The sequence below is a fragment of the Caenorhabditis elegans genome, chromosome II (genome assembly GCF_000002985.6).
Source record: "Caenorhabditis elegans chromosome II".
NCBI lineage: Eukaryota > Metazoa > Nematoda > Chromadorea > Rhabditida > Rhabditidae > Caenorhabditis > Caenorhabditis elegans.
Genome location: NC_003280.10, coordinates 10647343 through 10669163, shown reverse-complemented (window position 1 = coordinate 10669163; position 21821 = coordinate 10647343). Strand labels below are relative to the sequence as shown.

At 36.2% G+C, this 21821-nt stretch overlaps 8 protein-coding genes and 2 non-coding genes across 11 annotated transcripts; 6 read left to right on the top strand and 4 right to left on the bottom strand.

Annotated features, from left to right (window-relative positions):
- The first annotated feature begins 4032 nt into the window (after positions 1-4032).
- Positions 4033-5631, top strand: nssp-25 (uncharacterized protein). Its single transcript, NM_063902.3, has 3 exons — positions 4033-4352; positions 4937-5124; positions 5186-5631. The coding sequence occupies exons 1-3, from the start codon at positions 4278-4280 to the stop codon at positions 5322-5324; spliced, it is 402 nt and encodes a 133-aa protein (NP_496303.2). The 5' UTR covers positions 4033-4277; the 3' UTR covers positions 5325-5631.
- Positions 5632-6382: 751 nt separating this feature from the next.
- Positions 6383-6919, top strand: D2089.8 (Cysteine-rich DPF motif domain-containing protein 1). Its single transcript, NM_001351921.3, has 2 exons — positions 6383-6548; positions 6601-6919. Exons 1-2 carry the CDS (start codon positions 6391-6393, stop codon positions 6854-6856), a joined length of 414 nt encoding a protein of 137 aa, NP_001338812.1. The 5' UTR covers positions 6383-6390; the 3' UTR covers positions 6857-6919.
- rsp-7 (putative splicing factor, arginine/serine-rich 7) lies at positions 6847-10156 on the bottom strand. Of its 2 annotated transcripts, none has more exons than NM_001393181.2 (6): positions 9835-10156; positions 9616-9766; positions 9449-9567; positions 8956-9377; positions 7960-8093; positions 6847-7699 (listed from the first exon to the last, which is right to left on the bottom strand). In NM_001393181.2, exons 1-4 carry the CDS (start codon positions 9952-9954, stop codon positions 9354-9356), a joined length of 414 nt encoding a protein of 137 aa, NP_001379303.1. In that variant the 5' UTR covers positions 9955-10156; the 3' UTR covers positions 6847-7699; positions 7960-8093; positions 8956-9353. The 2 variants fall into 2 exon arrangements, with proteins under 2 accessions (NP_001379303.1, NP_001369854.1); NM_001383939.2 differs by having other exon boundaries at positions 8956-9132; positions 9835-9956.
- Positions 8172-8939, top strand: marc-2 (RING-CH-type domain-containing protein). Its single transcript, NM_063901.4, has 3 exons — positions 8172-8303; positions 8347-8786; positions 8836-8939. Exons 1-3 carry the CDS (start codon positions 8205-8207, stop codon positions 8915-8917), a joined length of 621 nt encoding a protein of 206 aa, NP_496302.2. The 5' UTR covers positions 8172-8204; the 3' UTR covers positions 8918-8939.
- On the bottom strand, positions 10056-10267 carry M28.13. The gene has a single exon (NR_051614.1). It is a non-coding gene; the product is annotated as an Unclassified non-coding RNA M28.13 (non-coding RNA).
- Positions 10268-10537: 270 nt separating this feature from the next.
- On the top strand, positions 10538-11137 carry snu-13 (Small nuclear ribonucleoprotein associated homolog 13). The gene is made up of 2 exons (NM_001393180.1): positions 10538-10705; positions 10786-11137. Exons 1-2 carry the CDS (start codon positions 10550-10552, stop codon positions 11014-11016), a joined length of 387 nt encoding a protein of 128 aa, NP_001379076.1. The 5' UTR covers positions 10538-10549; the 3' UTR covers positions 11017-11137.
- A 344-nt stretch (positions 11138-11481) lies between these two features.
- lact-3 (Beta-lactamase-related domain-containing protein) lies at positions 11482-16811 on the top strand. Its single transcript, NM_063898.5, has 8 exons — positions 11482-11650; positions 11855-11978; positions 12745-13141; positions 13763-13908; positions 14475-14560; positions 15264-15327; positions 15527-15664; positions 16400-16811. The coding sequence occupies exons 1-8, from the start codon at positions 11496-11498 to the stop codon at positions 16583-16585; spliced, it is 1296 nt and encodes a 431-aa protein (NP_496299.1). The 5' UTR covers positions 11482-11495; the 3' UTR covers positions 16586-16811.
- A 96-nt stretch (positions 16812-16907) lies between these two features.
- nphp-1 (Nephrocystin-1-like protein) lies at positions 16908-20271 on the top strand. Its single transcript, NM_063897.5, has 9 exons — positions 16908-17003; positions 17526-17624; positions 17878-18020; positions 18077-18605; positions 18656-18886; positions 19065-19564; positions 19643-19755; positions 19801-20036; positions 20098-20271. The coding sequence occupies exons 1-9, from the start codon at positions 16935-16937 to the stop codon at positions 20224-20226; spliced, it is 2049 nt and encodes a 682-aa protein (NP_496298.1). The 5' UTR covers positions 16908-16934; the 3' UTR covers positions 20227-20271.
- Positions 20272-20487: 216 nt separating this feature from the next.
- Positions 20488-21648, bottom strand: M28.10 (Flo11 domain-containing protein; the record flags this gene model as incomplete). The annotated part of the gene is made up of 4 exons (NM_063896.8): positions 20488-21071; positions 21216-21300; positions 21352-21477; positions 21538-21648. 4 exons carry the CDS (start codon positions 21646-21648, stop codon positions 20641-20643), a joined length of 753 nt encoding a protein of 250 aa, NP_496297.2. The 3' UTR covers positions 20488-20640.
- On the bottom strand, positions 21453-21473 carry 21ur-14768. Its single transcript, NR_051613.1, has one exon.
- Positions 21649-21821: the final 173 nt, after the last annotated feature.

The following is a 21821-nucleotide window of genomic DNA, read 5'->3' as shown; positions in this document are numbered from 1 at the left end:
TTGTTTCAAAATAAGATTTTATCAGTCAGAACAGCACGAAAAGATACATTCAAGTAGACAAACGTCAGAGACTTCTGATTCTTTTCTTTGATTTGATACGTGCGTAAACCATCGGATATAATGAATGAAATAACGCTAAAAATAGTTGATTATAGTTTCAATTCGCATAAACAAGGTTCTTAAGAATACAGAAGAGTTTGGAGTTAGCTTTCTTGAGAGAAAGCAACATAATGATGTCTCACGATTTGCTGAAAATATGATTTTTGACACAAATTCTGATGATGATGTAGATAATAGAGAAGGAGTGTTCAACATTTAGATTTTGATTTCTGAGCCAGCATGATGACATGTATCGCTTTTAGAAAGTTAAAAGTCGATTTCACATCATATTGGTAATTTTTTACAGCAACGAACAATATATGGAGTTACTTCAATAAATATTCTGAATTCGGTTGCATGTGCAACAAGTGTGACACATCTCAACAGTTACGGCGAATTAGACAAATTCTTGAAATGAGCACAAAAAAAATTTCGTAGAAAACATTTTCAAAGTTCCGTTTTCGGTACCTAATATTAAGACTCATTTTTCTACCTATAATGTCAACTTCTCACGAAGAAAATCCAATCCCAATTTCGCATTTGGAAATTAAATTGGATTTTTGAAAAAGAAAACTTTACGTCACGAAATGTTTCTACAAAATTTCACAAAATTCATCAAATTCGCTGATGAGGTCTAAAAATAGTGGCTCGATTTCTCGTGAAAATAAGGCAATAAAAATTGCTCTGAAAACCTATATTTCAGCTCAAAACGATAAAGGACTTGGAGGGTTGGTTGGGGCGCTTCTCCTTGCCACGGAAATGTTGCTCTGAAACGTTTAAAACAATCTGTCTGAAAAATTTACTTCAAATTTGTTCTATACTACTCAACGATTGCAAAAATGAAATCCCTTTTTTTTCTTAGAAATTTCGAAATTAATAAGGTTCAAGAAATGAGGATGTTTTTCCTAATAAAACCAATAAAAACTAAGATCAAACATCATTTTCTCGGAAGAATTCTTTTTTTTCACAGACTGAGTAAATCCTTTTGAGTTTTATTTTTAGAAAAACAGCAGAAAAATAAATAATTATAAATAGAGCATTCTCAGACGATGGCGTTTGTGTGGAAGTGGTGGTGAACTTTTACTTGAAAACAGAACAGGAAGAGGACTTTTTTAGCAGACCTAAACATTGTATTTATTATTATTCCAGGATTCAAGTGATGACCGGCTGTTTGCATTGTTTAAATTTTTTCGGAAATATCCAACCAATCAGAGTCTTCGAACTTTGCGTTTATTGGTTGGAAAGTGGGCGGAGCAAGTCGCTGATTGGTCTTGCAGTTCTAAGCTTGGAGGGAGTTCAAACTTGGAGTCCTAATTGAATACTTGGATTTCTCATTTTTGATCGATTTGCTTTTTTTATTTTTCTCTTGTGGTATTTCCGAAGATCAGACTATTTAAGGTTTCAGGTTAAAGTAAAATTCCCATTGAAGATTTCCCACCTAGTCGCCTAGGTACAAAATACGTGTATGCACGCCTGTTCATGTCAGCCTATGCCTGCCTACTATCGAAACCTTTTCTTTCAACCAAAAGTTTCAGAATTGCAAAATAACCGGAATTTTGCATATGACTTGAGATTTTGTGATCTCTGAAACTATGCAGGCTCCCGAGCTAACAATTGTCGATTCTGTGAGTTTCCTGAACTCCAATTCTGCAACCAAAGCCGCCTGAAACTTTTTGCAAGTTTTACAAATCACATAATCTTTGAATCTTAACCTCTTTGTGATTTATACAATTTTTGGAAGTGTGTTCTTTGCTGAAATGTATTTTTTGTCCGTCTCCGACATATCGGCAATGTCTGTGATATTTGAGCAATTATAATAACTCCACGGTCACTACGACAAAACGCGAGAAAGTCTGTCTGCTCTTTTCCTGTGTGACATTCGATAATTTTAATTGTAGTTTTGTGAAAATTTTATGAATTATGCATTGAGACGATGGCACGAAAAACTGGCATTTACAACACGCAAAATGATGAAATCAACCGGAAGTCAACTGCAGCTATTGTTTCGGAAATTAGTAGAAATGAAAGGTTGTCATTTCCTGGAATTAACTACAGGAAGTTGGAAAGGCAATGACGAAAAATGGAGAAAAGATGAAAGCTCAAAGTGCTAGAATTCAAACATTTCAACGTAGTAGCAAGTGCACTTGATTGCAAATCCTCGGAAAATAGTTCATTGATACGATTTTTGTAGCCTGGATCTTGTCCACTCAATTGGTGGAAACTGGCAATATATTTTGATAATTTTTATAGGCTTTGGTACTTTTTAAGTTGAAGGCATATGATTGGGTGTTACTGAGGCGTCTCTTTTTCTCTTCTTTTCTAGCCTTCTTAAGAGAGGAGTGAACTTCTAGAATATTAATAGCAGAGACGAAGCTAGTAGAAATTTCTACCTAATAATACCAATTGGGCAAACATCATTAAAAAGGCTTCTAGGCTATTGGAAGCATTTCTGCCAACGTTTTGGCAAATTGCCAAATTTTCCAAAACTTGGAAATTTAAAAATAAAAGGTTAGAGAAATTTCTCAGATTCAAATTAGATACAATTAATTAAACATGAATAGAATCTAAAGCTCGCAAATTAAATTAAAATAGAACAACTTTTCAGGAAAACAATTTTGGAAAGTAACCACATCTTCCTTAAAACTTTCAAAATATTTTGAATCAGCATATTGTATATTTTCCTTTGCAATAACAGTAGAGACGACGCGAATGGTGCACAAAAAATGTATCTCTCTTTGAAATTTTTCCGTTGTTTTTGTCTCAAGTAGTTCAAAAGCTAAAACCATTGAGAAAGTTCAAAAAGCTGTTTTTCGTAGGTGTAATGCCGTGGGAAAGACAATTAGGATGTCTACGTCGTCGCATTTTCCTATTCCGTCACAAGGCATACTTATCCAGAAAGGTTATGCAAAAAAAATTTCTGGTAGGATCTCGATGTAGGCACCAAAACGCCTGCCTGACCTTATTGTTAAGACGACCTCCGCCTGCCTTGTTCCTCTACCCAATATTCTCAATTTTTTTGTGAATTCGCCGCAACATGCTTACAAGAGGAGAGATGCCGGAGTGAGGTAGGCAGGTTTGAGGCAAGAGTCAGGTCTTCGCGCCTGCCTGCCATGAAAGTTAGGTTCTGCTATCGATCTTGACCGATTTAAGCTAACCGTCCCTATACTCCTCACAACGATGACATCACTTCTTTCTGGATATGATTCTCATTTTCAATTCAATATTCTGTTATTATTTTCCAATTTTGCCACTTTTTCTCGTCTTTTTGTTCGCCCATTCTTCGCGTCCAAAATTTCATTTTCGTTGCAAGAACCCGAACCGGACCCACTGGTTCAACCCGGCAGCCCACACGCACACATAGCATCCAATATCAATTTGTCGCGCATTTTTTATTCCATTTTTCAATTTTTCTTCAATTCAATAAAGAGGGCAAACGCAAAGAAATAGTGAGCCACCACCGACACGGGTGGCCAAAAAACGTTCAAGTGGGCGGTCTCCCACATGGACTTAGGCTCTTAGGCTGAGTTTTCGTTTTTTTTTCAGTTTTCTCGGCTCTAGACAACACTGAAATTTGGTGTTCCTTGACACTTTTATCAGCTGCAACTGAAAAAAAAATTATTTTCGTGTTATATCTACGTATTTCCGGTATCCCTCACACGCAAGAGCTCTGTACGAGCTTTGCAATATTCGTGCAGATTTGATTAAACTGAACAAAGAGGGAGGAGCTAAAAAACATGAAGACAAATTTTCTATATAAAGTAGGATCCTAAACTGGGATTTTTCAGCTGAAAAAAATTATAATCTCGTCACTATCTATGCTTTTTTCTGATTGTCTAGCTGTCTAGAAGCTATTCCAGCTGCCCCAGAATTACTGAGACTTCTTTGATGGCTCCGCCCTATTTTCTTAGTTCCACCTCTTTTATTTTCAGCCTTCTAGACATATATATCGAGCCTCTATGAATTTCTGAATTTACAGACACACTCAGTCCTTTCTTTCTCATTTCCGTGTGCCCTTCTCTCTGTGTTCAGTGATCATCAACAACAACACGCAACACACTATATTTATTTTGATACTACATTCTACGCGGACGGTAATCAGGTACAAGAGAGGGTGTACCTACGAGATTTGTATATAAAACACGGTGAAGAGCACTTACACATCAGAGATCGGTGGTACGATGCTGATCTTCATTCTTGTCATCGGAGAGCTGTTGGTTGGAGGAGCACATTTGGTTAATGCTGGTGGACTTTCGGTAAGTTTCAGAATATCATGGTGCAAAAGGAGTTAGACTAGAGAAGTAATAAGTTCCTAAACTCATAAAATTTCATATTTTCAAACTTCTGTATCTTGAAAAATACTCGTTTCGAAAACGAACTCTCGGCTACCAAAATGATTAGAAATTTCCATATTTGCTTTCTTTTTCATAATTTTTCATTGCAAAATACCAATTATTTTGCCGAAAATAAAATTTCCGACAATCGGCAATTTCGGCAATTTTCAAACCTAATTTTATATAGGAAATTGAAAAAAATTCACCTTGTTTTGTAGTATTCGGTTAGTTATTTTCAAACAGAAAACGTTCAATCCTTCAAGGATTAAATCATTTTCAGCTTGAAGAGGGAAAATTGTTTCGTAAAATTCATGACTAGGATCTTAAATCTAGAAAAGATACAACTATATTTTCGGCAAATCTGACTTCTGGCAATCGGCGATTCCGGTGATTGTCGGTTTTGGGAATTTTCGGCAATCGGCAATTGCAGCCCTGATCTACATAGAGTCTCATTTCTTTCTCTATACTTTCATTCTATGTAGGAATAAAAATCTAAAATTCTTCAGATCAGTGAATTGAACATCGACGCTGACCTCCTCAAGAAGCTAACTCCAGTGCCAACCGTACCAGCACACATTAGCAGAACTCATCGCGTCGGAGCCCAACGTTACCGTCAATTCGGAACTCGGTGCTGGCATGGAGAGTCGTGTGCGAGTTGTGTCTGTTGTGGAGAATGTGTCGACGAGGAATTTGTGTAAGTTTTCTTTGAATCTCTCTATTTTCTCTTTATTCTTAAATAAATCGTCAATTTTCAGGTGCAACTCGCCACCTGGATCCACTGATCTCTGTGTCATCTACGAAACGGTTTCAATTCACACGGATCTTGAAAAACAAAGAAAGCCAGCAAGTTCAAACAGTTTGCCAAGCGATTTTCCAGATGTTAGAAAACGATAATTTATATCCATTTCCTCTTTCATTTTCCCACCTCGATTACAAACATTCTTTAATGTCAAATAAACAAGTCACGAAAGATCATGTTTGTCCCCAGCTCATATTTATTTATTCTCAATCAAATAACACATGTTCCAATGATCTTTACCGTTCTTCAGTTATTCCCGATTATATTTATCCGAGTTTTTGTGTCTATCTACCGGCAGTCAATGTTAAATTTGTCATTTGTGTGAGCATTTGGACAATGAAATGTCATTTCTTTGAATTAAAACTAAGTTTTATTGTCACATTTTCTGAAAAATCACAATAATAAAGCGCTACGCTTATTCATAAATATTGCTAGCCAAAAGTATATGGTGCCCGGTCTCAACACGACAAATTTTTGTTAAATGCAAAAAAGTGTGCGCCTTAAAAGAGTACTATAATGTCAAACTTTCGCTGCTGCGGAATTTTTATTGATTTCTCTTTTTTATACGATTCTTTAATAGATAAATAAATTGTTATCAACCAACCAACTTAAAAAATTATCGTGTCGAGACCGGGTACCGTGTTTTTGGCGAAAAAATTGCAAAACGTCGCGTCTGAGTAATAAGTATTCACAGAATTTTGGAAAACAACTGTGAAAACCCTCAAACTCAAGAAAAAACAGATATTCTCATTGTGAAATTGCTCGTTAATCGAGAAAAATAGAATACGATTCCATTTTGCTCCTATTTCTCTGTTAAATATTCCAAAAATTTTTTTAACATTTGCCCGTGCTGTGATCTTTTATATACAACCAATTTTTAAAGCTTATTAAAAATTTTACAAAGAAATCTTTTTAAAAAATCCACCCGTCAAATACCTGTTTTCGTCAATCTAATTATTTCTAGGCCTGGAAAGAGAGACCCCGCCCATTTTTCGATCGTACCACTACAGATGCAAGTGTGCTCTATTGCGAAACTAATTTTAAATTCGAAATTAAGACATTTTTTCATTTTTAGTCGATTAATTAATGAATAAATTTCTCTGGGAATTTTCTAAATTAATTTTTAAAGCAAAAATCAAGTATTTTTACATCCAGATTTCAATGAACGAGCCGCAGCAACCTTCAACATCTGAAAATGCCACTGCAGTGACAAGTGAAGAGCAACCACAACTTATTGATCCATTTATCGATTTTGAATGCCACGTGTGTCATTTAAAAGAGAGAACATTGTTCGGAGAACTTAAAGTTATTGATGGACGGTAAGAATTAGAATTTTAATTTTATTCCTAAATAAAAACTGATTCTTTTCAGCTACGATTCTCCGGTCTACTTTATGAGGGATCCATTTAAGCCGCCATCCCGTGATCGGGCCAAGAAGCCGTGTCTCAACGATTTCCTGGTACTCGGAACTCCATGCTCTGCTTGCAATCAACCCGTCTGCATGTCAGATGCTTGTTCACTGTTTTTCGGAGCCAATTTTTGTGCTCCGTGTGTTAGTAGAGAGCGTCGCCGATTTCCACCTCAACTTATTCGGGGAATTATTACTAAATACGAAGCAAACATTTAAGATTTTTATTTTTGTGCATTTTACGTTACGGAAATAAATAATGACATTTGTGTTTTGAATAAAATCAATGATCGAAGGAAGATGTGAATATCTCACAATTAAAATACAGAAATAATGAAGGTGGTCGGTTAATCAAGATTCTGAACAGGAAACAAGATAAGATTTAAAACAATAAAACAAATAGATCACTCGGATGCCATGACAACATCTCCATTTCCAATTTCTTCATTCTTGACCTCGCCATTAGTCGGTGTTGGCTTTTCCTCCCATTCATCATCAGAAGAGTCTTTCCGGGCGGCCTTTTTCTCGAGAAGCTTCTCACGTAGCGAAGATTCATTCTCGTTTTCTTTCTTCTCGGTTTTTCTATCTTCCTTATCACGTCGTTTTTCAGGTGATCTGCTTCGACTGCGCTTCTTGTCACGCTTTCGATCTTTGGATCTTGAACGAGACCTTTCACGTTTACGATCACGAGATTTGGAACGTCTTCTGCGATCTCTGCTTCTCGACCGTTTCCTATCACGATCCTTGTTGTCACGACTGCGACTGCGGCGTTTACGATCTCTGCTACGGCTTCTCTTCCTGTCACGATCACGGTCACGATCACGACTTCTAGATCTTCGGTCGCGACTTCGCCTTCTGTCACGATCTCTGTCACGGTCACGATCACGACTATCCCGTCTGCGACGCGGTGACGGCGAACGACGACGACGTGGTGATCGCGAACGGCGCCGATCCCGATCATCTCCGTTTCTACCCATCCGAATCGCTTCCTCGATTTCTCCAAGAGCTTGTTCGTCTGTTTTGGCTTGTGGTTTGATGATGGCAACGCGAGAGTGTTGAATTCTGAAGAAAAATATTTTAATTATTGGATTTAAAAGTTTTAAAATTTAGTTGACTTATTTTAAAGGTAGAATCGCGTGGACGGGGTTTTTAATTTTTAAAAAAATTAAAAATTAAAAAACAGACAACCATAAAAGAAAAACGGCGGAAAATTAGCCAAAATTGTGTCAAAATATTTTTTTTTGTTTTTCTTTTATGGTTTTTTTTTCTGAATTTGAGAAAATCACCATTAACCTTTAAAAAAATTAAAACTTTAAACTCACTTCAATGGTCTCTCCTTAAACTCGAATCCATCGTTTTGAAGTGCATTGCACACTGACGCTTGCTGTGAGAATTCAACATAAGCATATGCACACGGCAATGCATCCGGTCCCGAGGCCATTCTGGCGTACATTACCTGAAACGTGAAAATATATTTAATTTTGTTAAATACAAATGTTGTATTTTTTTCAAATTTCTAATTCATTTCTAAATTGTCGGTTGCAAACTTTCTACTCGTTTTGAAATTATGTGCACAATAATCGAGAGAAACTTAGAAACTATTCGGTCACCGAAGGAAGTTTCTACAAAAACCGTAATCTGCAGAATATGTTTCGATAACGATACGGTAATTTTTCTTTTCAATTTCTAATTTAGCAATATATTTCTAGAGTTCCGACAGTCTGATCAAGCCATGCTCTTGTAGCGGAACAGTCGCCTACGTTCACAATGGATGCTTGGAGCAATGGGTCCGTACAACATCAAACATTCAATGTACCATATGTCAGGATATGTTTGAGTTGATTCCGGCAGGATTGAAAGATTGGAACAAAATTACTCTGCCGAGACCACTTTCGGAACAGCTCGAAGACTATATGGAATTCGGATGTACTCTTGCGTGGGTGGTGTATATGCTGAGATTCGCATATGTCGGACTTCGTTATGGAAGCCGTTCGATGATCGAGAATGTCGATATGGCTATTGGAACAGGAATGATGCGCAGCTTTTGGTGGATGACATTTTGGTTCAATTTTCTTTACTATGGAGCAATGTGCTTTGTTTTCTTCGAGAAATGGCTTATTGATAATACAATTTTTAAGTTCAAGGATAGGTAATTTTCTATGTTTCTGATAACTTGATTTCTAACTGATATTTTCTAGATCTGGAAGCCCGTCAAGCCAAATTTCAATTGCAAGTCGATCTAGCAAGAGAGGAATGAAAATGCCAATAAATGCACATTGATAGAAATAAATCTTTCAAAAATATCGTTTTTAACCTACCTCTCCAAAATACATGTTGAACAGTTCGAGAACCTCGTTTCCATCAACACCTTTCGGAAGATTTCCAACGTAGACTGTTCTTCGAATTTCTTCGACTTTGGCAGAATCCGTGTCAGCCGGTAGAGGTGGATAAGCCGGTAGTCCGAGCTGCTCCAGTGTCGGATCGACTGTAATCAACTGAAAAATGGAATAATTAGACGGCGCGAAAACTAGAAATATTGCAATTTCTAAAATATCAGGAATTTGAAAATTTCTAAATTTAATTGCTTTCATATCCGACGATGCGCAGCATAGATTGGCGAGGATACACTGAAACTGAAAATTTAATCATTCGGCGAGTACTAACAAAGTTTTTTGATGATTTTCTGGATTACGCTTTCGGGATTTTACTGCATTCGTCATTTGGGTAGTGGCCAGTAGAACTGTAAAATGAACAAGTAACGTCCGTTACCACCAGACGCTAGTTGGAAAACTAGTGGGAAAATAAACTTACCAAAGCAGATCCATCGTCAGATTCTTGAATTTTATTGGTGACGTGAGGTGGGAGCTGTCGCTGACCAGCCGTTGTAGATCCACCACTGTTGAAAAAACTCTCCTCGTCCGGAATCACAGCTGAAAAAATGAAACTTTATGAAAAAATGCAGCTTTCAAAAAACTCACGATTCGGATATGGTAGGCAGACTATCGCGCAATCGATGACGACTGTGTTGGTGAGATGCTGAGCTACTTCGACACATCGCTCGTCGTCGAACTTGATAAAAGCAGTTTTCAGGAGAGTATTAGCTGTGATATTACCTTCTGATGGATAGACCTGAAAGAATAAATTTTTAATTGAAATTTTTAATCGAAAAATGTGTAAATTTGGAATAATAAACCAACCTTCAAATCCTGAATTTTTCCGAGATAGTTGAACATGTTGTAGATGTGATCCCTGGTAGCCGATGTCGAAATGTTGGCGACATGGAGAATTTTTACTTTTTCTTTCTCCTCCCCCGACATTCCTGAAAATAAAATAATCAATTTTCGTCTTGAAAAATAGAAAAACAAAATGTAGTTCAATAAATTTAAACCGGCGACGTAATTTCAAAATTAACATGTAAAAATCTATCGAAAAGGCATAAACTATTAGAAAAAGTTAGATTTTTATCGAAATTTCGTTTAAAATCGATAAAAATCAGATAAAACATGTAAAATTCAGGTTAAATCGAAAATAAATGCAGCCAAATTCGAATAAAAAAGAATCACTGCATGTTTGGCAGCGTGCCAACATCTTGTCGCTGCGAGACCCGTCCACTGTCTGCGTCTCTTTTTGGGCCCTTTTCGAAAATTACAAGTAGTTTTTTTCTCTTTTCTTTTGTTTCTCCCGTTGCCCGTTGTATTTTTCTTCGGAAATTAAATAAGTTGGTACAATAAATTAAAAATAAATGGAATTTTGATTATCTATTACTTTCAGATATGTTACTAGTGCAAATCATCGTAAAAATTTGAATTTACAGCTTTGAAATCGTTTTTATTATTTTTTCTCTTGAATCGATAAATAATTCTTTCGCATTGTAGCAATTTTCAACCATCTTTATTTCAGAAAAGAAGAAAAATGGCCGATGATGGAGTCAATCCGAAGGCCTTCCCACTGGCCGATACCAACTTGTCTCAAAAGCTCATGGATCTCGTCCAGCAAGCGATGAACTACAAACAGCTCAAGAAGGGAGCCAACGAGGCCACCAAGACTCTCAACAGAGGAATCTCTGAGGTAAGTGTATCGTAACCATGTTGAATTGCATTCCCATTTTCAAAATCAATTTTCGAACCAAATTAATTGAATTGTTTCAGATCATCGTCATGGCCGCCGATGCCGAGCCACTGGAGATTCTCCTCCATCTTCCACTTCTCTGCGAAGACAAGAACGTTCCATACGTCTTTGTTCGCAGCAAGGCTGCCCTCGGACGCGCTTGTGGAGTCACTCGTCCAGTGATCGCTGCTTCAATCACTCAAAACGAAGGATCTCAGCTCAAATCTCAAATTCAGAAGATCAAGGAGGACGTTGAGAAGCTTCTCATCTAAATCCTTCTTTTATCAATTTGTTGTTACGTTACCTCATTGTTGTTATATGATAATCCATTCATTGTTTTGTTGTCCCAAATTGCAAATACATCGTTTTTGAAAAAGAATGAACGTTTCTGCGAAACATGGACATCTGATTGTTATCAAATTGCATAATCGGCTACACTGTTCTAAAGTGTATCTTGGACACACAAGTACTTCATTGGCGTATGATGATGCGAGTAAATAAACCTCCCGGAACCGGTTGCATTCTAATTCGACCCCCGTTTGCCCTAGAATGTGTCTCTTCCTAACCATTGGCTTGCTAATTCCACCCCAAACGCCGTCACAACCCGATAGGGCCGCCAAAAAAAAGGCAATCGCTGATAACTACAGGGAGTCGCTTCCTCCGGGAGAAAAGACGGTTTCTGGCAAGGCAAGCACCGCCCATCTCCGTGTGCTCTGTCTCTCCATTCCCGCCGCTCCGTGTTCCCACCAACATGCAACAGTTTTCTCTACTCTTCAAACTATTTCTAGCCACAGTTTTATTATCTGTAACTTATCGCTTTGTATGTGATCGGTTATATTCAAATCACAAATCCGATGTTAGTGGATTTGTCGATGAACGTTTCGAGAAAGTTCGAGAGGTTTTTAAGTAAGTTCGACCTTCCTGCTCTCTTTTTTTCTCATTTTTCTACCCGTGTGAAGTGACAAATGTGTTTGACTGAACTGAAATTAATATTTACTTTGCCGGCATGCGTACAGGCAAATAATCTTTTTCTATCGTCATCTTTATTTTATTTTAAAAAAAAGAAAAGGAAAATGTCTTGCAAAAATCCTGGAACTTGTATTTTTACAGAAAGAATTTCGAAAATGGATGGGAAATCGAAGGATCAGCATTCGCTGTATTTGTTGATGGAAAGAAAGTCGTCGATTTATGGGGTGGATATGCTGATAAGCAGGCGGCAAGGAAGTGGGCTGAGGTAGATTTTTGAAAACAAAAAAAATAAAATCAAGCATTTTTCAATTTCAAACTTTTTTACTATAAATCTTGGGTTTTTTGCACCAAAAATACGGTTCCCCAGGTTTTTTTTCGATTAAAAAATAATTTTCCTCGAGATTTGGTTTTTTTTCCAATAAGTAAATTTGTTTTTATCGAAAAACTACGAAAAATCGATAAGAAAAATTCCGCTGCAATATAAGTTCAAAATTACAGTACTGTTTAAAGGTGCACACAAAAATACGGTTCCATAGGTTTAACCACGACACATTTATAATAAATGCGAAAAGACGTGCGCCTTTAAAGAATACTGTAACTTTTAACATCTGTTGTTGCGGAGTTTTTATCGATTTATCGTAGTTTTCTCATTATTTTCGTAAGCTTTTTTTGTTTCCATAATGTATTAAGTAATTAAAAAAATCATGAAACTTGTCGTGTCGAGACAGTATTTTTGACTCAAAATTTCGCACCTGAATTTCCAAACTTTAACCCAATCTAATACTTTGCCCTTATTTGGAATAATTTATCGTCGGTTTCCCTCATAGCTTCGACATATATTTTTCCACTGTCGTCAGATTGATATGAACTGATAATAATATCAATTTGATACGGGGAGTTTTTCGGTTCAAAACGGTTTTTGAAGTCTATAAAATTGAATGGAATGGCACAAAAACAGAGAAAACATTTTTGAAAAAAGTTGTGACATATCAGCAAAACACAAAAATTTTTAAAAAAATTGATTGTTTCAGGACACAATAACAGTGACGTTCTCGACTACAAAAGCTGCCGCGTCATTAGCAGTTGCACTGCTCTACGAGCAAGGAAAATTGAGATATGATGACCCAGTATCCAAGTATTGGCCAGGATTTGGAACTCATGGAAGAGATAATGTTACTATAAATATGGCACTTTCTCATATGTCTGGAATGGCATGGTTTGACACTCCAATCACTGAAGAAATCGCCGCGGATCATGAAAAAATGCGGCAAATTATTGAAGAAGAAGAGCCAAAATGGGCTCCTGGAACAAAGACTGGTTATCATGCATACACTTTTGGATGGCTAGTTGATCAAATTGTTAGACATACGGATGATCAAAAACGTGGAATTGGACAGTTTTTTAGAGAAGAAATTGCAACGAAATTGGGTAAGTAGTTTTCTATAACCTAGGTGCAAAAATGTGGCGGTTTTTTTTTTCGATTTTTATTAATCGAAAAACTAAAAAGTCCAGATTTCTCTCTTTTTTTCTACTCGAAAAATGGAAATTTTCGATTTTTCGTCTTTTTTAACCGAAAAACGAAGATATTCGATTTCTACTTTTTTTTAATTGAAAAACTATAAATAAGTAGTTCCCTATTACACATTCGTGCCGAAAAACTGAAAATTAGCAATTTTGTTTTAATAAAAAATTGCGTTCGCCTTTAAAGAGTACTGTAATTTCAAACTTTTGTGGCTGCGGAATTTTCATGAATTTTTCACAGTTTTCTCAGGATTAGTGAAATAAAAATTTTTTCTTCGATCTCTAGCTTTTGTAATCGAAAAACGAGAAATTTTTGAGATTTTACTTTTTTATATTGAAAATCTTAAAGTTTTTGTTTTTCCGTTTTTTTTTTAATTGAAAAACTAAAAAATTTCAGATTACCCTCGTTTTTCTACTGGAAAACCGGAAATTTTGAATTTTCAAAAAGCGACAAGCGCTCTCAACTTATCTTTGAATAATAATTTTTTTTTCAAAACTAAAAAATAATTCAAAACCTCCTATTTCCAGATGTGGACTATCACATTGGCCTCCCAGTCTCAGAACAACATCGTGTCGCCCGTATCAGTACACCAAATATGCTCAATCGTCTTGATGAGATGTGGACGGATGTCCGTGTTGTCAAGTACATGAAATCATTGTTCAAATTGATGACGGTATGGTTTTTTTGTCAATGAAATGAATGAAATTATCAGAGTGTTCCGGTACTTAACCGGGAGTCCACAACAATCAAGTGAAATTGCAAATAGTTTCAGTTTTTGTGTGTTTCCGATTGTTCTAGTACCGGTATACTGCAGCACCGCTTATCATGTACCAATCATATGATTTGGGAATTGAAGACACGAAACATGGAAATATATTCTATAGAATGAACTTTTGTTGTTTATTTAAATAGAAAATAGTTTCAAATGCGGAAAAGTAATTATAAAAAATATACAGGAACACTATTTATATCTGACGCACAAAATATCTCGTAGCGAAAACTACAGTAACTTTTTGAATTACTACTGTAGTTGATTTATTTCTTCATAAATTATTGGTAAATCGATAAAATATTGCAATACAACACAAAAATTACAACAAAAAAAAACTTTCAAAAATCGCTACAGTAGTCTTTTTAAGATAGTTTTCGCTACGAGGTATTTTGCGCGTCAAATATGTTATGCAGTACGCAGCCTCAGAATTTAGTGCTCCCGTAATATATATTCATGTCATTTTTCAGGATCATCCACTCTCACACATTGTCAAAAATCCATCATGGCTTGAAGCAGTCTCCAGATGTACGATCAATAATCCAGATTATCATCGGTACGAGAATTGCCCGGAAAATCGAAAAAAATGTGTTCAGAAAATTAATCATAAAATTCACGTTAAAAAAAGTCAAATTTGATGGAAAATACATGAGGAAACATATAAATTTATTCTTAAACAAATACAAATAACCAGCATTTTAAGATATTTTTCGTAAAATCGAATCGGAAAAAACGGAAAAAAAAAAAAAAAAACGAAACATTTTCAATTCCGCTATATTTCATTAAAAACTATTGGCTAAAATTCAGATTTCAGCAAAATTCGGTTCTTTTTTCGAAGTTTTAAAATATTTACACTCCATAAAAGTTTTGGCTTTTTTTGTGTAATGTCGCATTATGAAATTCGGTAGTTTCGAGCAAATTTTTGTATATTTACGCAAAAAATTCTGTTACCCAGATCCGAAACTTTGCTATTTTCCCCCAAAAAATACACTACCAGGTCTCGAAGCGGCCGATTTTCTCCAATGCCAAAATTTAAGGATTACTGTAGTTTCCAAATCCTCGCTTCTTTTTGGATTTTTTACGATGTTGCATGTGAAAGTATAAAAAAATAAATGAAATGTTTTAAAATGAGAATTCAGAAACTGCCGTACTCCTTAAAAGTCGCTTCGAGACCTATTGTCATAGTTTTGAGACAAAATCTCGCATCTGACCAATATTTTATGCTATTTCATTTTTTAAAATTCATGTTTTTTTTCCAGATTGGAGCAAGCTGCCGCACTTGGAATGGGAAATGCTCGTTCTCTTGCCTCACTTTTTGACAAGGTTTGTTCTCGTTTTTTTGATAAATTTATGAGAATTTTAAGTTTTTTTTCGTTTTGTTTGAACATCGTTATCAGCTGAAACTAGGCTGATAGCGAAGAAAAGAAATTTTTAAGTCGAACAAAAAAAAAGAAAAAGGAAATTTCCTTGTGACTGTTTAAAAAAACTGAAACAAAAACGATAGTTAAGAGGATTGTTTCAGGTAAATCGAGGAAAACTTCTCAATCAGGCTACACTGAACACGATAAGCAAACCGTTCGTCAACGAGAGTGATTTCATTTTTGATGATACTGTCGCCAAGGGACACGGATTTTTCCATTTGCCCATTCATAGAGCTGGGGTGAGATTTTGAATAATCGAAAGAGGGACGAGGGATGATGGAAATTTTGAACTGAAAAATTTTAAAAAATCCATTTTCACAATAAAAAAACCAAAAAAACCAACAAAAGTCTGAAAAAACTCTTAAAGAACGAAAAAGTCAAAATTCATCCAATAAAGCAGATTTTTTAATTTTTGCCAAAAAAAACTTTTAAAAAATCCATTTTTGCGAAAAAAAAAACCACTGTCCTTTTTCCCATAAAAAATTCAAAAAAATCAATTTTTCTCAAAAAAACCCGAAAAGTACCTTTTTGCTAAATAAACATAAATTAACAAAAATTAACAAAAATTAACAAAAATAACAAAAATTAACAAAATTAAAAATAAATTAAATAAATAAACATAAAACATAAACAGCCAAAAATTAATTTTTGCATTAAAAAAGACTGAAAAATCCATTTTTGTAATAAAATTACAACTGCCGAAAAAAGCAAAAAAAAAAAAATTTTGAAACCCCCAAAAAATTAGCAAAGGACCAAAAAAAAAGAGCCCAGGTGGTGAACAGAAAACGAAAAAACAGGAGAAATTGTTGAAAAACCATTAATTTCGAATTCATTCAAAAAATGAAAATGCATAGAAAAAATATTTAAAACCCTAAATTTAGCTAAAGAACCTGCAAAATGTTAGGAGCGTTTTTTTATTTAATTTTCAGTGAATTTTTTTAATATTTTTCTTTCATAATTCGCCATATTTTCAGACTCAATTCGGCTTCGGACATACCGGGCACGGATGCCAAATGGTCATCACAGATCTCAAGAATCGAGTGACAATTGCCTACGTCACAAATGGGTTGAAAACGGGACTCTACGACTTGTGCAGGACGTACTGGGGACTTCAGACTTCTGTATATGATGTCATCGAACAAATTAATATTCAATCATAATTTATTTTATTTCATTTTTTAATTAGTGATTCCATATAGTTTTAAGATATATCCCAAATCATCCCGCGTGTTCTTTGTACAGTCCGTTTTTAATTCATTCATTCCAAGTGTCGTTCTCTCAATGTTGAAGCTTCTTCCCCCGTAATTAACTGACCGAGTGACCCCACAAAATTGCATATTTATCTGCTCTCTCTCGATTTCCTTACTAATAAACCATCAGTTCACCAGTTTTTAACCACATTTGCGGGGAGCTGGCAGGTGGTAACCCGCAAGTTGCCAGGGGCAACGAGGGTGGCTTAAGGCAAGTGGCCGCGCGGAAAAGAGCTTTCCAGGGGGAGAGGAAAGCAGGATGTCCATATTTGGAAGCATTCTAAGTCTGCAGGATGCCATAAATCGATTTCCGCAGTTTGAATATCAGGTGGGGAATATTAATTGTTAACACGAATTTGAAAAGGAATTCGATTTTTTTCAATTTTTGGATTTTTTTGTAATTTATTTAAAAATTATTATTGTGAATTTTTTAATTTTTCCATTACACATTATTAAATAACTAAAAATTGAATTCGTGGTTTATTGTTCATTTCCAACTAAAAAAATCCCTTCAATACCCAAAAAGTTGCAGTGGGGCGCATTTTCAACGTTTTAATTAAATTTCAAACGTATAATTAAAACTGAGTCTCGTCACAACAGATTTTTGTTAAATGCGGAAAGGTGTGCGTCTTTAAAGAGTACTGTAATTCAAAATTCCAGAATTTTTTTTAAATTTAATGTACATATTTTCATCTAAAAACTATTAAAAAACTAAAAAATTCCTCTGCAACGAAAGTTTGGAATTACAGTACTCTTTAAAGGCACACAACTTTTCGCATTCGACAAAAATTGTCGTGTCTAGACCGTAAACCGTATTTTCAAGGAAAAATAGCAAAAGCCTTTTTTTCAGATAAATCGCCTCGAAAAAGAGCAAAAAGACACCGAAGCCGCGTCGAGAGCAAGTTTTCGCAAACATTTTGTCAGACAGTGCCAGGAATTGCATAGACAGGTAAAAATTGCATTTTCTCTATCTGCCTTATGCCTGGCTGCCTACGGGCCTACCTACCGCCCATTATGGGATCTCCGGTTTGATTCATAGATTTTAGGTCGACCAACTTTCTATTTAATTTCAATTAATTGTTTACAAACATTGAAAAATTGTTAGGCATATGTGTAGACCGTAGGCACTCTGGTAGGTAGGCATTCTCGTGCCTACGTAGAAGTATCATTCAAGGATATCAACATATGCATACAGTTTGCAGCTCGACGATCACCGAAATCGAATTGAAAAGGCCAAAACTGACGAGACCTACAAGAAAGAAAACGCTCTAGAGCAACTTGACAAGTTGAAGCAAAGATTGACAGCTTTGAGCCCGGAAAAGGAGCAATTATCGTTTTCTGTCAGGTAAAATTATAATTAAATTCAATTTCTCTAATAAATAGTTAAATATTCAATTCCAGTGTGGACTCTCAATCAGAAGAAGAAAAACCGAAAATGGCTGCAATTGGCCGCCGAAAAAGCACAATGTATAACGATGATGAATCAGAAGATTCTGATAATGATTCAGAAATTATTGAGACGGATGTTCAGCTGGATGATCCTCTTCCGAGTCAGCCACAGCCTCCACAGCAACAGCACCAGCAACCTCAACCAAAACCCAGACAACCTATCACAATTACAAAACCTCTTGAATCAAAGACTTTGAATGAACGTCAAGAACTTGATGAAGTCATCTCAAGGCTTCAGAATCCGAGTCGTGGAGATTCTGGAGAAGTTATGGAACCAGTTGTAGTCCGTGGCAATGTTTTTGTTGCAATTGACAGTTGGGATGCAGAAGCTGAAGGGGATTTGGAGTTAATCAAAGGAAAGAAGTATCGAATCACACAGACAAGATCCGATGGTTGGTGGACTGCACTGGATGAATATGGTCAGAGGGGTCTTGTGCCAAAGACTTATTTACAACATGTTAAGGAAAAGCCGAAGAATGTGGTTTGTTACTTTTCTCTAGTATCGTTAGTTTAATAAGTAGAAATTTTCAGCCATCAAAAGTGTCTAGTCGCCTCGGAGTTCGAGATTCGGTGATCGGAATATCTACGACTACTGATCCATCAAGACGAGAAGCAAACCGGCAGGCATCTCGAGTTGATGACTGTCTTGGTAAAGCATATGACAATGACACTCACTTGTCACTAGTGTGCCATATGGCTCCGAGACTATCAACTTCAAATATTGGATTTCATGATCTTTTTTGGAGTCATTACAAGGATCAGGTAAAAGTTTAAAACTTGCAGTTTCTACCCAAAAAATGCTACAGTTTTGCCAAAAAACCTCTGAGTCTTCCTAAAAACGGCTGAGAAAATTGCTTTAAAAATTTTTACTATGAATCATTTGCTACTCATAGCAACACATTTTTTGCTCACTTTCATAAATCAACTATATTTTTTGCAGGTTTACAAGCGAACTGTCCATATATCAAAAATTATCCGTCTAGTTCGATTTGAAAAGATGCCCCTAATCGAACACAAGGCACTTGTCAGAATGGCTCTTGTCGACATCACAAATCCAAAATCCACTCAAATTGTGAGCAACGTGCACACTCTTGTGCCACGTGTCAAATCTTCAACGTGGTACTTTGAGAAAAAAGAGAGCCAGACGAGAAGCTGCATCGAGTTTTCTGATTTTGTTCTCCGCTCAAACTATCGATCTCCGACAGTGGTACTTGTTGTGGAAGCATCTCATTTGGTGAAGACACAAATAGGAATTGAGGAAAAGAGTTTGGGACATACATATCTGCGACTGATAATTGATGATAAAGCAGTGCCAAGTAGAACGAATGTTTTGTATTTGGATGATGAAGTGATGACAAAAATGAAGTTGCCGGAAGCTTCGAAAAGAAGAGTTCTGGTTCAAGTGATGGATGTTCCCAAGGATAAGGTTTCATATGTGGAGTGAGTTTTGGAAACTAAGAAAGCTGAAAATCTGGATCCCTGACCTGACTTTAAGTTCAACCCAAATTATTTTTCCAGCTCCCTCCCCGATGTCATAGTATTCAATGCTCTTTATTTACCATTCTTCCACTTTTACCGCCGACGAGCTGGAACCATTTTAATTCGGGACAATCGGAATCCATTGAGTGCTGGTAGGATTTCATACCCACCCAAACAATATTTTGAACTAATTTCAGAATTTATATCTGACCCACTTCTCTCTGTATTCCCATTTGTTTGTGACCAGCATGACATTATGGATATAATGCTGAAAATTTGGAAAACCAAAAAGAAAGTGCTCGCCAAGAAAAACGAAGCTGAACAAACTGCCGAGTTCTTCCAAACTTTTCTACACACCGCGTTTTTTATTCATGGGATTCGAATGATTTCGTATGATGTCAAAGATGATCTTACTCTTTCGATTAGGCAACAGGTAGAGCTGCTGCTCTTGGAGCTCGTTTCAAAATCAGGCTTCGATTATTGTAACATTTCAGACTATGCAACGATTTGTGGATGCATTGAATAAGGGACTTTTCAAGCAGTTCATCGCAGATCAACAATGCAAACCAATCAATATTATCGATTATTCATTGGATCTTTTAGGCAATCATTCTATTGACTAATTTATGGAGATAAAATTAAGCTCAATAAAAAATTTAACTGTGTAATAAGTTCTACTCATCTAGCATCTAAGCATAGAAATGTTTCAGTCATTGTTTCAGTAAATTTCAAGTTTTGAAATTTTTGGTTTTGAAATTTTTGGTTTTTTTGTTTAATATTTGAATAATTTAGAGTCGACTCCCAAACATAGGAGTGGTAAAACTGAGCAATGGCCATTTTTCAGTTGTAAATTTTCACACTGTACCCTCTCAAAAAATGGATTTGAAATGAAATATGTTTATTCGCAATAATGAATAAAATTGGGCGATTTTTCAGAATCACAGCCTCATCGAATTTATTCCATTAAGGGGTTTTATTACATCATGAAATTCTGCGAGCTGACGATCAGGATGTGGTTCTGAGAAATCTAAGAGTTCCTAAACTGGCTTGCCGCTGATTACAGTAGCGGCAGCGGAAGAAGCTTCAGGTGCGGCGGTAGAGGCCTCGGAAGAAGCAGCGGTTGATACCACAGAAGCTCCACTTGCAGTAGTATCTCCACCAGCTGTGGATGCAACGGATGCATCGGTTGCTCCAGAGACAGTAGAACCTGGTGCATCAGTACTCACTGGAGCAGCAGTACTTCCACCAGTCGGCTGAGTTCCTTGAGACACGGTACTTCCGTTGTCAGTCACAGGGTTTACAGTGGAGACATCGCTGGCAGTTGTGGATGGAGCAATGGTAGACGGAGCAATAGTGCTTGGAGGTGAGAAGCATGTGTAGCTGGAGTTTACATTTTGTTGGAAGCAAGAAATTGAGTTGTAAAGCAATGTGGCGGTTGTGTTGGCGTTTGCTGATGCGGTAAGTAGGTCTGGAAATAAAATGGAATACGGGAAATTTCAAATGTGAGAATTGAATTTAAGAGCACACCTGGTCAGAAAAATTTACGAACTCCAAAAATATATGCATTAACTTAAAACTTTTAAACTACAGTACAGACTTCCTGCCTATTTACCTGATGCATTATTACTAGCAACTTGAACATTATCATTCAAGCTCTGACCAGTTGCATTGACCACTGTGAAGTTCGCATTAAAACCCTGAAATCAATTGCTCAATAGTCTAGAAAAGCTTAATTGGCACAAATTTACTTTTGTGAAGGCACATGCACCGGTGTCATTAAATTTCAAAATTGTGGAATCCAATTTTGAGAGACTTGAAGCAATAGTTGCAACTTCATTGTTCAGGGTTTGTTCATCGATAGCTTGAGCCACTTCCTGAACGATTTCAATTTGAGAATTTCAGTACTATGTGAAAATGTATTGAAAATGTGTCACCTTGGGAACCACAAGTTGGAAGGTACATTGTCCATTTTGGCATCCGTAATTGAATGATGAATCGAAGGCGAGCAGTGCCGGAACAAATAGGAGAAGTACGAGACGTGTCATCTAAAGGTAACAAAAACGATATACGAAAAAGGCAAAACATCAAGGCATTACATAACTTCAGGCAAATTTGCCTGGTAGGCAGAAAAGTCTAAAATAGATTCAGTTTTAAAATCAATTTAAATTTAAAATTGTATAAATTCGGTCTACCGATGGTAGTTGAAAAATGTAAAAAC